This window comes from Semicossyphus pulcher, unplaced genomic scaffold (genome assembly GCF_022749685.1).
Source record: "Semicossyphus pulcher isolate SPU_LCO1_2020_fin unplaced genomic scaffold, fSemPul1.0.p SCAF_4, whole genome shotgun sequence".
NCBI lineage: Eukaryota > Metazoa > Chordata > Actinopteri > Labriformes > Labridae > Semicossyphus > Semicossyphus pulcher.
The window spans coordinates 26,651,974-26,669,753 of NW_027211715.1; the positions used below are offsets into that span (position 1 = coordinate 26,651,974).

The 17,780-nt window shown below is 40.2% G+C and overlaps 1 protein-coding gene across 1 annotated transcript in view; it reads right to left on the bottom strand.

Moving 5' to 3' along the window:
• Positions 1-2,035: 2,035 nt before the first annotated feature.
• Positions 2,036-17,780, bottom strand: part of lepr (leptin receptor) — a 33,496-nt gene continuing 17,751 nt past the window's right edge. The window contains exons 9-21 of the mRNA XM_069679733.1: positions 13,839-13,999; positions 13,611-13,710; positions 13,214-13,313; positions 11,324-11,538; positions 10,576-10,727; positions 9,858-10,011; positions 9,629-9,711; positions 9,329-9,542; positions 5,747-5,953; positions 5,557-5,640; positions 5,360-5,453; positions 5,003-5,078; positions 2,036-4,044 (exon numbers count right to left, since the gene is read on the bottom strand). Coding sequence (XP_069535834.1) covers positions 3,148-4,044; positions 5,003-5,078; positions 5,360-5,453; positions 5,557-5,640; positions 5,747-5,953; positions 9,329-9,542; positions 9,629-9,711; positions 9,858-10,011; positions 10,576-10,727; positions 11,324-11,538; positions 13,214-13,313; positions 13,611-13,710; positions 13,839-13,999 — 2,537 coding nt within the window. The 3' untranslated portion in view covers positions 2,036-3,147. The remainder of the gene's footprint in view (positions 4,045-5,002; positions 5,079-5,359; positions 5,454-5,556; positions 5,641-5,746; positions 5,954-9,328; positions 9,543-9,628; positions 9,712-9,857; positions 10,012-10,575; positions 10,728-11,323; positions 11,539-13,213; positions 13,314-13,610; positions 13,711-13,838; positions 14,000-17,780) is intronic.

Here is a 17,780-nt window from a genome sequence, read left to right on the forward strand (position 1 = left end):
AAACCTTTTTAAAGAGAGACTTTTAATTGACTAAAACTGGACTTTTTTCATCGACTGACACTATAAAAGGGTAAAAACGATAATAAAATATATATGTTACAACAATGTTATAATGTTACAATTTCATTTAGCAGACGCTTTTGTCCAAAGCGACGTACATCTGAGAGTTAATACCACACAAGCAACGATCAAGTCAGGAGGGAACAAAGTCAGGAATTGCCAAAGAACAGCTTCAAGTGCGATCTGACACAGGTGCTGACAGGCAGTGCACAGGGCGTTTACCTATATATATATATATATAATAAATATATATATTTAAATCAAGTATACTTGATTTAAGAAATATTAAGAAGATCTGAGTAGCTAAAAATAATCAGCATTAAACCACTGGCCCTTAAATCTCTGGTACACCATGTGGGCACGAGGTTTAGCTTAAACTTCTGTTATAGTGCCCTCTAGTGTTCTTTTTAAATTGGTGTCTTGAGTGTCTACAGCAGACAACACCATACGTCTAAGAGATTATTTGACTTGTACTTGTATTTATTATTTGACATCTTCATGTTTGTCATTTGACTTTATAACCACAAAGTAAAAGTGTTTATACTTGGACCTTGTTGCATTAGCTTCCTGCAGCCACAAGGTGGCAGAATATTACAGCATATCAGGACAAATAAAAAGCCCACCTGATGTGTTTTCATGCTTTCAGTGTATGTATTAATCCTCAAATTCAGTTTATGATTAGTTTCGTTTTATGGTTTTGTGATGATGAGTGTAAAATACTTAGAATTAGTAATGATGCCATTTAAGTATATTCAGATTTAGTTATTATCTCAAGCTGAAGGTGTGTTTATGTTCATAACTTTTATCAAACACATCATGCATAAACAGAGCATGTAAAATGGGTGATAAAAAGTTAAGTTGCTTGCCTATGATAAAAACCTCGCCAGGTCTGGATCACGGTTACAGATTTGCTCTGCCTGCTCAGCTGAAAAAAATCAGGATTGTACTGTAGCAGGTGCAAATGATTTTGATAACAAAACAATAACTATTTTAATATTACTGTACTAAGAGGAAAATGATAATCATTTATCCTAAATGTACATCGCAATCTATTTATTCTGTACTTTAGCACTGGGCAAAACAAATTAATACAAAAAGTAACAACAACAACCACCAACAATCACAAGACAAATCAAAGTCAAAACAGGAAACACCTGTAAATTCAGAAAACACTTCAGCTGTGAGCAAACACGCCTGTAGCACTGATTACAGCAACAACTCCTGCTAGCGAGCAGCTGCCTGCCAGCTGCAGCTTACGTTGCTCATAACAAAAGTAGATAGTTTACGTTCAGCTAACGATGGTAACTCACGTATTATTGCAGCTCGTTCTGGCTCTTCCTCGCCGTCTTTCTCGTCATCCTCATTGAGCTATGACCACAAAATTTCACTCGAACTCACTGTTTTACAGTGAATTTATCCGCCTTAAAATACGTTATACTAGAAACTGCTGGAGTAATGTAAGTATGCATGTATATTGTTTATGAAGAAATTCAATGTAGTTTGGCACCACGTTAACCCATGTGTGAACTTAACCAATGTTGTCGCGCAAGCAGCAAAGGTCAACGGTCATCTTCACTCGCGTCACTGGAACGTCATTACGTAAAATGAAAATATGATTTTTTTCTTTTTTAGATATATTTAAATATCCAGATCGATGTATCTATATGCTTATATTACACTTTTAAACTTTTTTTATTGATTTTTTTTCATAAATATTATGAAATTATAAACAAATTACTAGGGTAGGAGGGCAAAATGGGAGGCTTGTAAATTTTGCAATCTCTTTTTTTTTTAACACAATACTGTGGACAATCAAAGCGTTCTGATTTTAATATAAAGACCCAGGGAAAGATACAATAAATATTTATACTAGTAAAACATTGCTGAAAAGTATGCTTTGTTGTACATGTTTAAAAAGTACTGATCCCTGTTGCACAAACCAGACACTTTCACAATAGACACTTTATTTCCACCATGAAAAATAGACATAAGATCTCAATATTTAACAACATTTCTCTCAACAATGTTTCAATATTTTTTACAAGTTTATATTTCTGTCTTTTTTAGTTTTAAATATACATTCTGTATACAATATACATTCTTTGTCTTTATTTACACGAGACAGGAGGCGTTTAAGTTAATGGCACAACACAGAGAAAATAGATACCACATTTCTCACAGACTGTAACAGCGTCTCAAACACATTACAGCACAAAGTACAAAAAGACATTCTTTGGGTTGGCGGTGAGTTAGTCCATGCAGATGATGTTGCACAAGCTTCTTACAAACCAGTAAATTGTGTAACATGTCTAATAATCACTTGCAGTTACTCACAGATTGCATCGGTTCTCATCATTAACTGGTTTAGACACACGGATATCTTTGAAGTGGCATCCAAGGTTTGCCTTCACTTCACAGTCTAATGTGCTTTCAGAGAACTGTGCAGATCATGAGGCTTTTGCGTTCTGTGCGCTTATTCATTCTCTTTGAACCTCTTTCATGTCTGCCGACAGAGAACTTGTTTTTTTATGAATGCACGCACAGTATTCCTACATCTTTTTTTAATGTATCTAAGCTAAGACCGCCTGTAAAATGTGCTGTGTGTATGAGATGTTTGAAGTCACAAGCCTACCTCCTCTATCGCTCCCTTTGTAATGATCAACACCCTGCTTGTACAGTCTGTTAGCTTCCCTCTATGAGCATTGACTACACATTATACCTCTAACCTAACCTTCGTTAAAAAAAAGTTCAAGTGAGTTCATATTCTCAGCAGGTGCTCTTACATCAGTAACAGATGCAGAGGGGCAGTGTGGCACAGTAGAATCTGGGTTTTTCAACCCACAAAAAGAAAGAAAGAAATGCCTCCAAATGAGGCTTGTGCCCTCCTGAGGTTTTTTTTCCCTACAGATCACAATAGCAGCATTGATGAACATCAATTTGCAATCACACGTAACTCGAGGTATATTTACATCCTGCAGCTCCAGGCGTCATATGTCTGGAGGAATATCTGCAAATCAGCTTTTTCTGAATCACGACACAAAGCATTTTCCGGTGCACAATTTCATTTAAAAACAGTCTGTGTGAGAATCACAGCTGGGGCTGTGCTGGTTGAGCTGTGAGTTGCCTCGTGGACTGAGCAGTTCTAAACTGAGGCAGGTACAGCGGAGAGAAGCAATGTGTTGACGGCAGCTCGCTGTGCTCCCTTGAGTCCTTGGGTCCGAGCAAAGGGTGCGACTCCACCGAACAGTCCTCTCTGTTCAAAACTACATTTTTAAGGAGCTCTATTTTTGTCTCCTCTTCTCCTTCTCCCTGCTCCTCATCTTCCTCGCTCTCCTCGTCCTCCGCTGGATAGTCCATTCCTAAATAGTACAAGTCCTTCTCCTCTCTCACCTCCTCTTCGTCTTCTTGCTCCGACGTTTCCGAAAGCTCCTCCACAGAGTTGTAGGAGCGCCGTGGGTCGTCCAGCTCCCACAAACCGCCGGGGAACGATCCGGAAATGTCTGAATTGTTGGCAGAGAAATTGCCTTCATCGCTGGAGCTGCTGCCGCTACCGTCCTTGTAGTGGAGATGATCCTGCTTGGGATTAGGGAGCAGCACAGTTGCGTATGTGACTGAAGACTGTGCAGATCTGTCAGTGCTGCCTGGGGGCTGGTCTGCTGGCTGTAACTGATCTATTCTGGGGTTTGAACTTGTTAAATCATCAATATTAAGGACAAAGGAAGGAGCTCTATCCAACAGCACCTCACTTTTGATGGGTAGGGCCTGGTCGATGTCTGAGTGAAGCCCTCGAGGAGGAGACATGGATAGGGTAGTTGCTGGGTCAGGAGTTACGGACACAAGAGGGGCTTGGACTAAAGCTGTAGTCAGAGCTGAAAGATCAACTTTGTCCACGATGACGACTTTGGAAATGTTCTCAGACGGCAGGAGCAGCGGCCAAGCTGGAAGGCCTTCAGGAGGCCGGAACAGGTGGTCAAAGGTGTCAACCTAGAAAGAGTGGCAGAAAAAGATTAATTGTATAGTATTACCATTAGTTATAAGAATATCTGACCCATTTAAACATTAAAAATTCTAACAACAAAAGACATCAAAGAAATTGTAATTATAAGATTACTAAGAAGGGAGACAAACTGTTAACTGTTTACTGTTAAATAAAGTAAAGTTCAAGTAAAGTTTGAGAAATACACATATTAGCTTTCTTGAAGATCAATTCCAAAAAATATTGATATAAAATAAAAGGAGCAATAAAACCCAATAAAATGAAGTCTTATTTTCCAGGTGAGTTTTAACTGACATTGATTTGAGGACACTGGGTCACATGACACGGAAGCTTTTGGCATAAAAAAGCCCTTATTCACATATAGAAAATAAAGGAATAACACTTACGCATTAAAAATCAGTGGGCAACATGTACCCAATTTAGTTGTATTTTTCAATACTAATTTTTATATGGGCAAGTCATGGACGTATTATAAAAACATCACCTTTATGTCCCTTTAACAGTAATTTATTGATAGTCCCTAAGTCAGGCTCTGGTTGTTCATTGCGAGGGCTCAGAGTTCAGCTAACCATCCACCCTCTACAAACTCTGGGGGAAGCAGAGTGAGAACGTCGCTGGCTCCCAGGTGAATGTCTGTGGAATATCCAACTTAAAACTAACTTCACTGCGGTGTCAAAAACAGTGACACTGTGAAGCTGGTAGACAGAACCAAGCTAGAAGTTTCCCCCTCTTAATAGTCATTATGCTAAGCTAAGCTAACTGTCTGCCGGCTGTAGCTGCATATTTATCAGACAGACATGAGAGTGACATCAATCTTCCAATACCATGTGTACAAAAAGGCAAATTAAAAAGTCAATATTTTCTTAAATGACTCAAGTTTTAATATGAAGTCTCAAATGTTTGACACTTTCATGTAAAAGAGTCAAATTCAACATTTTTTTTTACCTTTTTGAGGTCGAGTCCTTTGGCCCAGGAGCACTTGTTTGGGTTTGGAACATCTTTCCACACAAACTTTTTCATCCTGAAAGATACGCAGCAGACATTAAGGCCTCATCTCTCCGTCTAAAATGTTGTTTCCTTCATCCCCCTCCCCTCCTCCCATTAGCTAACATCAGGTGTAATCAGACCCCTGTGACCTTCTAAATGTCACTGATCTCTGGAGATTCCCATCATTTATCAGTTTCTTACAGCTGTCAGGATTAAAAAGCCTAATTCAATTCACACTGATGCCGTACAACATTCATACACTTTTATACATTTATACCAAAAGATCTGATCATTTTATTAAACGGGAGCTCTTACTGGTTTTGTGAGAGAACCAGGGTGACAAACAGGACGATGGAGAGGAAAGAGATGATCATCAGCATCATGTAGGCTGCAGGATCTCCTCTTGTAGCTGTTGGCAAATACACGTTAAATTTAATACACGATTTAAGTGCTGGCGTTGAGTTATCCTTAAATACTGGTTTGATACTAATATAACTGCATATTGAGCATACCTGTTGTGTACACCGGCTCCGCTTCTCCATCAGCAAAAACAGGGTACAAGTAGAAACCACACTCCTCTGAGCCAAAGAAATCACCTGAAGTGATTCATTGAAACCATGTTAGTCACCTTCAGTAACACACTGTCGCATTTACACTGAGAAATGAGATAACAAAACGCACAGAGAGGAGAGGTCATGTTACCTCTCAGATAGATGGGTCGGTCTGTGTGAGGCAGCCTGGCCCATGTTTCTCCACTCTGGCCTTTGTGATGATCCGAGTCCTGCTGCCCCCGTGCAGACCACTGGACCACCATGAACAGAGGAACAGAGCTGTTGTCCAGCAGAGTCCACGACAGAGAGACACAGGTGCTGTTGATGGCCAAAACACTGAAGGAACGCACACAGCGGCCTGTAGAATAGAGAGAAAAACTGTGTTAATGCACTGACTTCAAGTCCGAGAGGTGGCAAAAGTACACACATTCTTCACTTAAGAAGATGTACAGATACTTAAGGCAGTAAAACTTTAAAAAGTACAGGCTCTGAAGTGTCATCTGTTTAACTGTGATACGTCTTTCACCTTGTTTTCATCATTGTACGTCCGTTGTGTATAAAATTCACTGATGAATATGCCAAGCAATGTTTCCATGTGTTATTGTCCAATCCTTTAAGGTTGAACTACACTAGGTCTTGATGTTGGGAAGGAGGCCTTTCTTAAACTGCGGTTCTGCCACAGCGCCGTAACGAACTCCGCTGTCATGCCACCTTTGCCATTTTACATTGGACCAAGCAACGCCGGCTTAAACCCGCGCCAGTGTGTGTTTTACGTTACGTTCTGGTGTTGGGGAAGAAAAACGTGCCCAAGGTGTAAACAAACAGCGCATGTTTCACATTCACACTCACTGCCCTGTTCGGCCCTGCTGGCTCCGCTGTTTACACAGACACCATTACGCCTCTGTTACTACTACTAATGTTCCACCACGCTGCCTCCGTGCGTTTTACATAGAACACAGAACATCACAGAAGCGTGATAATCCCACCTTGAACAGGCAGTGTAAAAGGGGCTCATCATTCCTGCTCAAATGCATTAAAGGTGACATACTGTAGCTATGCAATACATTTTCTATTGTTCTAATGTGTTTCTGAATCATGTTTGTTTCATTTAAAAAATTTTATACATATTTTAATTTACTTATTTTTCAAAGGTTAGACCTTAGCCACGATTGGCGACCGCATAGCCCACCCCCCACGTGTGATCGCACACATGGAGGAGCCGCCGCACTGCACAGTCACTCCAGAGTTGTAGAAAACACAGCTGCTCTAGGAACGGTTATTTGGCCTCATATGTACGAGCCAGAATCGGACCCTGAGTGGGAGGATGATACACCGGAGTAAGTGCAGCAACCCAGGAGTTCCCAGGAGGTATCGGAATGGTAAGTTGGCAGTCTGAGGTGAGTGACGGTGAATGACGATTGGTCGATTTTAGCGAAAGCAAGGTTCTACGTAGAAGATATGTCCCCTTCAAAGCTAAAGATTGCAGCCAGTTTTGAAAATGTAAATCGCAACTACAGATATGACACGTAAAAAGTAGTGAATAGAATTAAGAAGTTATTAAGAGTAGAGTACAAACTCCTGGAAAACTTTACTAAAGCACAGTAACAAAGTATTTGTTCTTTACTATGTTAAGTTGTGGGATAAAAAACACTCAGCTAAAAGGCGTGTGTGAGTTTGATCCTATTAGTGAACCTTGACATACAAGTAGTCATGTGACCCCTAGTCATACAAAAACATTTGTGGCATGCTTTTTCAGATACAGACTAGTGACGAAGGCAAAAACGTGAATACACGAGTGGAGAATGAAGATGTTATGGACAGGATACAAGAGGTGACTAAATGGTTTCTTACGATCCACATCGTACTCCGCTTTGTTACTTTAATGTCAACCTCATTTTGCCTGATTCATCCTGTTGTTGGTTTGGCTGCTGATAACACTGAAAACACGTGTTCTCAGAATACTTATTAAAACTTGTCTAACAAACATCACCATTTTAATGTCATAAACACACAAGCCGCTCGCAGTGTTGCACAGAGAACATTACAAAATGAAACGCGTAGCCTCTGTTGGAGTGCTGCTAATAGCACTCAAGTACACTAAAGCTAATGGTAGCAGGGACTCATTCAGAGCGTTAATGGGCTCTATACAGACACGTGTTATTGTGTTATTTGTAAATGGATGCTTGTTTGTTTCCCCAACTTTGACGCACATTTTTCATCATGTCATGTGATTTAGAGCCACGGTGGAAGTAAACAAATTTTACATTTAATAGACAAAAACAAAAGGATAAAAACACGTCTAAGGCATGAAGAGAAATGTATTAATCTATTTGCACACAGTCCTGAAAGTAAGAAAATATCACTGAGCTACATGTTTTTGTGCAGTTTTGATTCAAGTGGACGATGCCTGTCTGTAAGTGTAAGCACTGACCATTAATCTGACTGACCTTAACTAACCTCTTTTGATCTCAGCTGCAGCTTTCACGTCTTCACTAAAAGCATGTTACAGACTTCAGATCAGAAGAAACAGTCGCTCTTGTGTTAGTCTCTTTGTATTGTTATGGTTCTTTGTTGTGTTATTGGTTTTAGACACGTGTTTTTTTGTGCTTTTAACAGATTATCTGAATGATAATACAATAACAGACCTGTTCTGTTTTTCACATTCGTTACATTACAAATAACAGACCCACATACAATAAGCATAAGGTTAAAATAAAAGAAGAGGAAACAGATGTTATGCATGAGTGCATGACTGTTTTTAACCAATGTTTTTTCTTAAAGGTTAAGTAGTCGTCACAATCTGATATGTGCTGGTAATTTGTTTCAGGAATGTGTGCGTCTAACAGACTAAATATAGTTATATGCCTACATCACAGTCTCCTCTAATATGTGCTGTGGTATTTATGGTCTTGTGTTCTTTCTGGATAACGTAATTTAAAGTGATAATCTCAAATATTTTCACGTAAATAAACGTCTGTTAAGTCTCTATCTATCGCCGAATGAGGTAACACAATGGTGACTGAGCCTATGGCCCACTGATGAAAGCATTCACATTTGCAGTATTACAGACTGGCTGTCTGGTGCGATGTTTGCGGAAAAAATCACAAGCGGCGCCCAGTTAGTGACGCGTTTTCCATCACCCAGCAGTGATTGGTCTGCCATAGCGGGTAGGCGGAGCTTAAGCGGCTGCTTTTCCGGTCTCTGCAAGTGTTATGAGTAAACAATAATCTACTATGGCTGAACAAGCAAAGAAAAGATGGATGACTACAGATACAACTTCAACAATAAGTGAAAATCCAAACAAAAAGAAACAAACTCGACGCTCAGATGAAGGCAAACTGTCTAAAAAGGAAAGCGACCGTCAGCGAGGAAAATCGAGAGTTACAACCGGAGCCAACCGTGGACGTCACACATGCAACACTGTCTGGATATCTGGGAAGTGTGCTCCTGTAATTAGGTCCAAACTTCCCTGAGCCCAATTTCTACCAGTAGTCCATAAAAGGGAATCACATTTGAAGCTACAACCAATGCATGTTTAACATTTACTTTTGCTTGATAAATCATCCCCACTCTGGTCAAAGGTGCAGATACATAACCATGAAACCCTCCTTTCATAATAATCAATTAGATTCAGTGTTTGGCTGAGAGAGAATAAGGTTAGTACTTCCTGTTAATAGTTCAAAAGAAATACAAATAGACTTTATTTCACTATTTTCTATCCCAGCTCACTCACGTTTGGGCTGCCTCTCCAGCGTCATGTTGAAGTTGTTAGCGGAGCTCCCCAGACTGTTGTAGGCCTCCACGGTCACAGTTTGGAGCTCCTGGTTCCACTCGAAGCTGTGCGACGACGCCAGGTCGATCTGCTCCCTCATCACAGAGCCGCTCGAGGTCTGGTGCTGGACTATGAACCCGTCCACGCAGTAAGAGTGTCCTGATATCTGGAGATTCTGGAGATAAAGAAGAAAGCATGCATATTTAATACTAACTCCTAATTAATTATAAGCTGAAAATGTTTAGAATTGAGTTTGTGTACATCAAATAGCAGAGTGACGTTAGTTTGGTTTCTGTACGGATCATCTTGAAGAATCCTCCAGAAATCAGGGCCACGCTCAGGAGCTGCAGAGGCAACAACAATGACATCACGTTACATCTTTTACCGATGTGTTATTTGTGCCATTACAGCTTAAATCAGAAGGTCAGATGTGATAATAAAAGGTCAAATCAGGCATCAAGCTGTAATATGTTCTTCAAGATGGCTGTACCTCTGCTGTTCTGAGGCCTGGAGTACACAGATTTGCTCCACTCGCTCCTGTATTCGGTACCGTTGGTGGCCATGCAGCGTACTTCTACCACATACACCCGGCACATGTCCGACACTGGGACCTCCGCCCACGGCACCCGCACTGGAGCCTGGACCTGCAGGTATGGCATTTTTCTTGTTATTTACTCTTACTTATTTAGACGAAGGAAAAAGAAAGTATCGAGGAAATATTTGATCTGATGGAGGGCACATCTGTTTGACCAATCTTTCCAAATCATTTCCTAATTTTACTCATAATTTTGTGAGTGAATTTAAGTAAAAGGAAGCTATTTAGAGCATGTTTCCAATTACGAAGACATTTTTCAATCAGTGTACAGGACTACGGTCTCATTTCAACTCCAGGTCATGTCAAACTGAACAGCTGAACCTATGTCAAGAGCAGCCTGTGTGTCTGAGGAAATATGTGACATTCATCGGCTGAGTCCCGAACCTGAGTGAATAAGTTTGTTCCTGTTTTTCTAGAGATGGATAAACATCTTTCTTAGAGGATGGACAACATTTAGATGAATGATTTTAATATAAACCATGTTGCTTTTTAGAATTAAAACACAGTAAATTAATTGTTAAAAAGTCTGTGTTTTTGGTTTTCGATGAAGATTAGTCAAACTTTCTATCGAAGCCTGTGTTTGAAAAAAAAAAAAAAAATCCATCAATCTCACCTTCCACTCCGGCTGTGCTCTCACAGTCGACGGTGAGTGGTATCGAAACTGACACTGGAGCCCATTGACGGGCAGTGATGGGGGCTCCCAGGTGACACTCAGCACCCTGCTCAGGGTCACTGCCTCCACATTAGTGGGCGAGTGTGGTTTCACTGCGGGGGAACGAGAGAGTGTGAGATAGTTTCATGCTCAGAACATCTGTTAAACATGATCACGGGTAGGACAAAAAGCCTGACAAACTCTTTTCTAGTTCTTATGTGACCAAAAGTTATAAATACTTTAATTATTTTTGCTTTTTTTAACCAGGAAGTCACTTCGGATTATAATTGAGGGACACCTGGCCAAGCTAGCACAGCACTACAAAGTTACAAGATTTATTAAATAGAGCATTTCAGAAACAAACCAAGGTACAGATAAAAAAAACAACACATAAAAAACAGATGAGGAACAGCAGACACCTAACCTCATCATTTAAAGGTTCTCTTCAAACATAAAACTCTTTAACTATAAATGTTTAATGTATCTACGGTTTCTATGAACCGCCTTTCCTTTGAACTGCGGTTTGATTCATAATCAAAACACCATTTTTTACAATATCTGAATTATGCAGGAGGAAGTTAAAATTACAAATTTATACGTTTTATTTTGAAAAATCACAGTAAGACTTAACACATAGAGCAATAAAAACTTCCAAGTTAAGGCAATAAGCCGCTTCTTGTTCAGTTTAGCTGTTATCTGTTTTGCTCACCGTGATCTATAGGAGACAGGTAGACGGGTTTGGACCTGACGGGGCCGAGCTGGGACGGGACCTCCAGCCACAGCTTGTAGCAGTTCATCCTCAGAGGCTGGATGGTGCAGGTCTTCTGCGAGGATTGGACATGCAGGCAGGAAGGCCCCATCTCCCCCACCGTCTCACCCGCTCTCTCCCTCTCCTCCATCTCGTCGCAGGGCAGGTCGGACCACCTGCCGCAAAAAGAGTAAGAATTTGTCTTTTGTTTCATCTTCCTTCTCTTTAGTGTTGGAATTCAGCCCAGAACATTTACTGTAGAACTTTACTTTTAGGGTAATTTATGCTACTTTAACTTCACAGCAAATAATTTTTTTCTTTAACTCTACATACATTATCTTCAGAAATATGTTGTGAGCTGCTCCTCCCAATAGAATTTAACATTGATAAGTTCTATTTGCGTGTAACACAGAGTCCTCTTAAGAAATACATATAAAATAGCTCATCTTGTGCCAAAGAAGAGAGTCTGCAAGGTTCTCCGACTACAGATTTTCCTACTCTCCTACTTCCTGTCTGGAAAAAAAAAATCATATATCAAATTTGGTGATTTAAAAAACTATATGATCAAATGTTTTTTTAACATTTTTTTTTTGGCACGAGGAAACTATCTAACTTCCTAAGATTATTAAAGGTTTAAAAAGCCCATTGGATTAGCTGGAAAGTCAACGTCACTTCACTGAAAAGTTGGTTTTCATGCGACTTTGTTGCAACAAACTTTGAATTCTTCTGGAATGTGATGGGTTTTTGCAGATTACTACCCAACGATATATATTGTAATTATAATTAGCACAAACATAAACATATACAGCAATTTAATGCATGAGTTATATTAATCCATAACATTATACTGTATATAACAGTACAACATGGTGCATTTTGCTGATTATAATTATAATTATAAATATAATTATATATTCAAGTCTGTCTGTCTTCTGCAAAAAGCACGGAGACGTAATGATGGCGCGAAGTCGTTCATTTAAGCCTACATCTATCCAAGTTACACATGAAAGGACGTAGCAATGCAAAGAAATTCAAGTGTCATACTTTTCTATCGTCTTTCAGTTGGTTAGAAAGCGTCTAAAGGCGGGCGATCTTACATCGCTCGCAGGACTCGATTGTGAATGTGACAGCTCTTGGAGCTCTGACTGGAGTTGAGGCGGCAAACTTGTGCTGAGCGTGGGGCTAAATTAAATTTAAATTTTCCAGGACAACAGAAATTATTTCCAGGATATTTGGTCATTGTAATCAATTTCCAGGTGTTTCCAGGACTGGAAAACTAGTCTCTAAATTTCCAGATTTTCCAGGACGTGTGGGAACCTTGTTCACAGTGTGGTATTAGTACTTTTACATAAGTAAAGGAGTAAAGGACCTTCCACAAAAATAATACTTGAATTGAAAATAGCAAAACATCTCTCACACTTTAAAAACACTGATTTACTGTGATCTATATATAAAAAAAAGGGAAGTCCCTCAAAAAGTAGGTGAGAGGGAGAAGCTGAGTAACGACAGTCAATGATGTTGCACCAGAGGACTCAGCAGTACATCAGTGAGTAACCGGAGAACCATGAAACAAAACCTGACATCATCGCTGTGGTTTGGCCTTCATGTTTTCAAGTGGAGAGACTTTCAATGGCTCTGCGGTCAGAAGTACTAGTGACATTGAAATATAGTTTCCTGCTCAGACAGACTTCCTGGTATCCCTTCACATGACTATTTCCAGGGTGTGTTCAACAAAGGTGCCGTCTGGTACACTGTGTTTGGTAACTTCCAGGTTTTCAGCACACCTAACAATGCCACATATAAACATACAAATACACTACAGTAGTAGTAGCATTTAACCTGCTTCTTTACCTTGATTTGAATGTGGGTTTAGTCCACTGTGTGTTCTTCCAGCGGCAGTCCATAGCGTCGATGTCGCCGTTTGTTTCACAGTTTATATCAATGGAAGCTCCTGGGACACACAGAGAGAAGTCACACATGTTTAGGTAGCAATAACAAACTTCACCTGAAGTAGCCTCTGAGTATGGGGACTGTTTGGGTTCACATTGTTGTGCTGCCACATGCCGCCACTCTCCTTCCTGTCATTGTCCACTGCAGCGGAAAGAAAAGGGACATGGAATTCTGCACAGCTTCAGAGGTGAAATGCTGATTTTTTTACTCTGACCACGGTCTTATGCTTTGCATAAATGATGTATATTTTTCATTGCATAACATTTATCTTTGATGTAATTGGTGTAACAAAGCTCACCCTCTACATAGATCTGGCTGTAAGGGATGTTCCACTCCTGCGTGCACTGCAGCAGGTCGTACATGCGAGTCTCTGAAGGACGCACTGTGATCTGGCTGACCTGGTTTTGAAAGAAAACATCAGATCTGTGTCGACACTTTTCTGAAAAAACACAGGAAAGCCATTTGACTTTTTGGGATTGTTCCCAGAAGCTCACAAAACCCTGGAAAGAGACTTTATTTTTCTCACCCATTGATTGACTGGGTGGTACTGGCTGTGATGAAGCGGCTGCTCGAAGTTGAGCATCCACACGGCCGTGCTGGCGTTGATGTTGTGGTCGTTGAACACGCAGTACACTGTTACGTTCTCCCCTGGTCGAGCCACCACTTTTTGGGGGATGTAACTCACCGCTGCAGACACACAAACACAAACACACCAGATTTTTTTTTAGTAAAAAACACAGAGGCAAATTGTTAGCTACCCATATAGAAAGAACAGTATTGTGTTATAACAGGGAGTGTTAGAGTTAAGATATTTTCCAGTTATTTCAAGATATATTGAAGTTATTATGACAAACTTATGCAATAATAAGAACCTTTTTTGGTAAAATGATATATTATTTATATCTGATTCTTTCATAACACTACACCCCACTCTGGGTGGGGGAGTGAGTCTCTGCCTCAAGTGAAGGAGTGTAAGTATCTCAGGGTCTTGTTCACGAGTGAGGGTAAAATGCATCGTCAGATTGACAGACGGATCGGTGCAGCATCAGCATTGATGCGTGCGTTGTACCAGACCGTCAGGGATCTGAGCCTGAAGACAAAGCTTTCGATTTATCCAGTCGATCTACATTCAACCCTCATCTATGGTCACAAGCTTTAGGTAGTGACCGAAAGAATGAGATCACAGATACAAGTCGCCAAAATGAGTTTCCTCCAAAGGGTGTCTGGGCTCAGCTCATATAGGGTAAGGAGCTCGGACATCTGGAGGGAGCCCGGAGTAGAGCCACTACTAAGGAGAAAGTTGAGGTGGTTTGGGCATCTGATTAGGAAGCCTCCTGGGCACCTCCCTTTCAAGGCACGTCCAACTGGAAAGAGACCCCGGGGCAGACCCAGAGCTCGCTGGAGGGATTATTTATCCCACCTGGCCTGGGAACACCCAGGGGGAGCTGGAAAATGACGCTAGGGAATGGGACGCCTGGGTCACCTTGCTTAGCCTGTAGCCACCGCGACACGATCCCCAGATAAGCGAAAGAAGATGGATGGATGGATAACAATATCCTTTTTTTCTTCTTATAAAGTTAAACTTGCTATAAAGACATGAATAGTTTTTCGTTGTAACAAGAAAAGTCTCTTGTTTTTAGTTTGTACAACAACAACATGAAGACATCTTGTTATAATGAGAAAAATATCCTTAAAAGGACATTTATTGTTTCGGCTGGGCTGGCAGCCATACGCTCTTTCAGTTCATCTTTCAGTGATGAAGACACGTTATCAAAGAACAACGAGCTCACAGATTGGAAAAAATCAATAAAGGAGAATGAAACAAAGACTGAACAAATGTCTGACTCAATCTTCACCCAAAGTTTCAATGGAGCTTCTTTGAAAAGATTAAACTTTTTCGGGGATTTAGTTGACGCACGGACCAAACTGGGTGTGTGAGGGCTGTGATCTAACCATCTCCACAGATGCAGCCAACCGACACAACCGCGTGTGCTGCCAGCTAAAACAATAGAAATGTGACTCATAGGCAAAACAGGTGAACAGCACAACAAAAGAAAACCTTCAAATTGATTAGAAAAACTTTTTCATGTGTCAGGATCGTTCAAATGCATTTTCCTGCTGATATGCATTAAGACACTTTCCAAGACTCATTCGGTTACCTCCCCCTGATCTTCTATTTAATCCTCTTTGTGGTTTTTTGGCAGACTCACAGACAGTGTTGGGCAGCATAGATTAAAGTTTTGCAGCTTGTATCAGTGAGATGACTCAGAGTTGTTGAGTCTCAAAACTTTTAACCTCATGACACATGTTGACACAACACGTTTCTGTACCTGGGTCAACGGAGTAGATGAGCAACACACACACACATGCACGTGTACACAAACTAGAAAACAGCGTAAGATAGACTGTCTAAAATATACCTCAGACTTAATGATGGCTGTAAGAGATGTAAAAGTCCCTTCCAAACCTCATACACACATTCCCCGAAATCAATAAACTTTTGTTCAACAATTGGTGGACTTTAAAATGCTTACAATGTATCCCACTAAGTCAGGCCATGCCACCCTGAAAAACAGCCGTTTCATTATGTTAAACTGAAAACACACATTGCTCCCATCCTTCAATCAGTGAATCAAAGTGGTTCTGTGCAATGTAAAGCTGGAAAACTGAGGTCCTCTCTTAAAAGGTCCTTCAGGAGAACAAAAGCAAAACAAACATTTTTATCCCTAATTTTTCATTATTTTTATTGTTGTTTATTTGTTAAAGTAATAATCTCGAAGATTTTCATTTTAATAAATGTCTGTTAAATCACTATCTATCGCTTAACGTGGTAACACAATGGTGATTGAGCCTATGGCCCACTGATGAAAGCCTTTGCATTTGCAGTATCATGGACTGGGTGTCTGTGGTGTGTTGCGAGTAAACAGTAATCTGCTATGGCTGAACAAACAAAGAAAAGATCAATGACTACAGATACAACTTCAACAATAAGTGAAAATCCAAAGAAAAACAAACAAATTGGACGCTCAGATGAAGGCAAACAGTCTAAAAAGGAAAGCGACCGTCAGCGTGGAAAATCAAGAGTTACAACCGGAGCCAACCGTGGACGTCACACATGTGACACTGTCTGGATATCTGGGAAGTGTGCTCCCGCAATTACCGTTAATCAACACGGGTGACGCGAAAGAGAACGAAACTGAGATCTTTGAGATTATAACTTTAACAGTTTTCTCTGCATCTAAAGAAGGATGCATTTTTTCAGTTATCTCCTCTTTGTTTTTTTTTTTGTTATCTAAAGTTGAGCATAGTCGGGGTATGGCAGTGGGCGTTCAACAAAAAATTGACATTGTGCTTCCACCTTTCGTATTTCATTCAGTGGATCTGTATCTGTGCAGAACAGAGTTAAGGGGGCATTTAAGCCTGAATAATGTCTAAAAATGTGTGTTTATAATCTGGATGCAGATGATGATAATTATAGGCATTATTTTCTCTATTAGTCGATTGGTCTACAAAACTAAGGAAAACAGTAAACAAATATAATAACCTAGAGTATTAACTCTTGGATATTCACTGATAATATGGTAAATAGAGCAAACTGCACACAAAAGCAGGTCAGCGCACACACCTCTGTCATGGGTACACAACAAACTGCCAGTATAACCAGCCTCAAACAGAGACTGCTTTAGTGTTTAGAGCCCTCAGGCTAGTAGCAACATTTAATTAACAGTCTGATGTTGCAGCGCACAAACTGACAACCAGCCAACATGAAAAATGTATTAACTGGTGTTAAACGGAACATTTAGTTTTTCACTCTCGTTTCTGATTTCTCAGTTTCATTATTTTAAAATATACTGTAAAGACACCTGCACAGGGTCTGCTGCATGTTCCACAGATTTGCTGCTAGTGACATTTTCCTTTTAATCAGTCTTTTGTGTCACACTGTGTGATTTGTAGCCCGTCGCTAACCTCGAGTCTGTTGGCGTTGACCGTACTGAAATGAGTTCCTAATTAACAGCTCAGGCTACGGAGCCAAACTGGTTTTAATAGTTTAGCATGGATATAAATCTACCCGAGAGGTGATTGAGGTCAGTGATGAATCCTCGTCTGCAGGAGCTCTCAGAGGAAATGGCTGTTGAATTGCACCAATCAGTCATTACATTTTCGGTAGCAGAGTTAATGGCAGAAAGGTGAAATTATATAATTTCTTTCTCTGATTTATGGTATTGGTTTCAGACACTTTGAATGTTGGAAATTAAAAGTGAAAGTGTCTTCAATCCGGCATCCAAACTGCAGATTGTAAATAAAATATGATCAAAATATTGAATCAAATGAATCAGCCATGCTAGCAGCTCTGTGACGCTGAATGCTAACATCTGCATGTTAATAAGTTAACAGAAAAGGCTCACACTGTGGATTTTTGCTTTGTGCACCATCTTATTTCAGCATGTTAACTTGTTAATATTTGCAA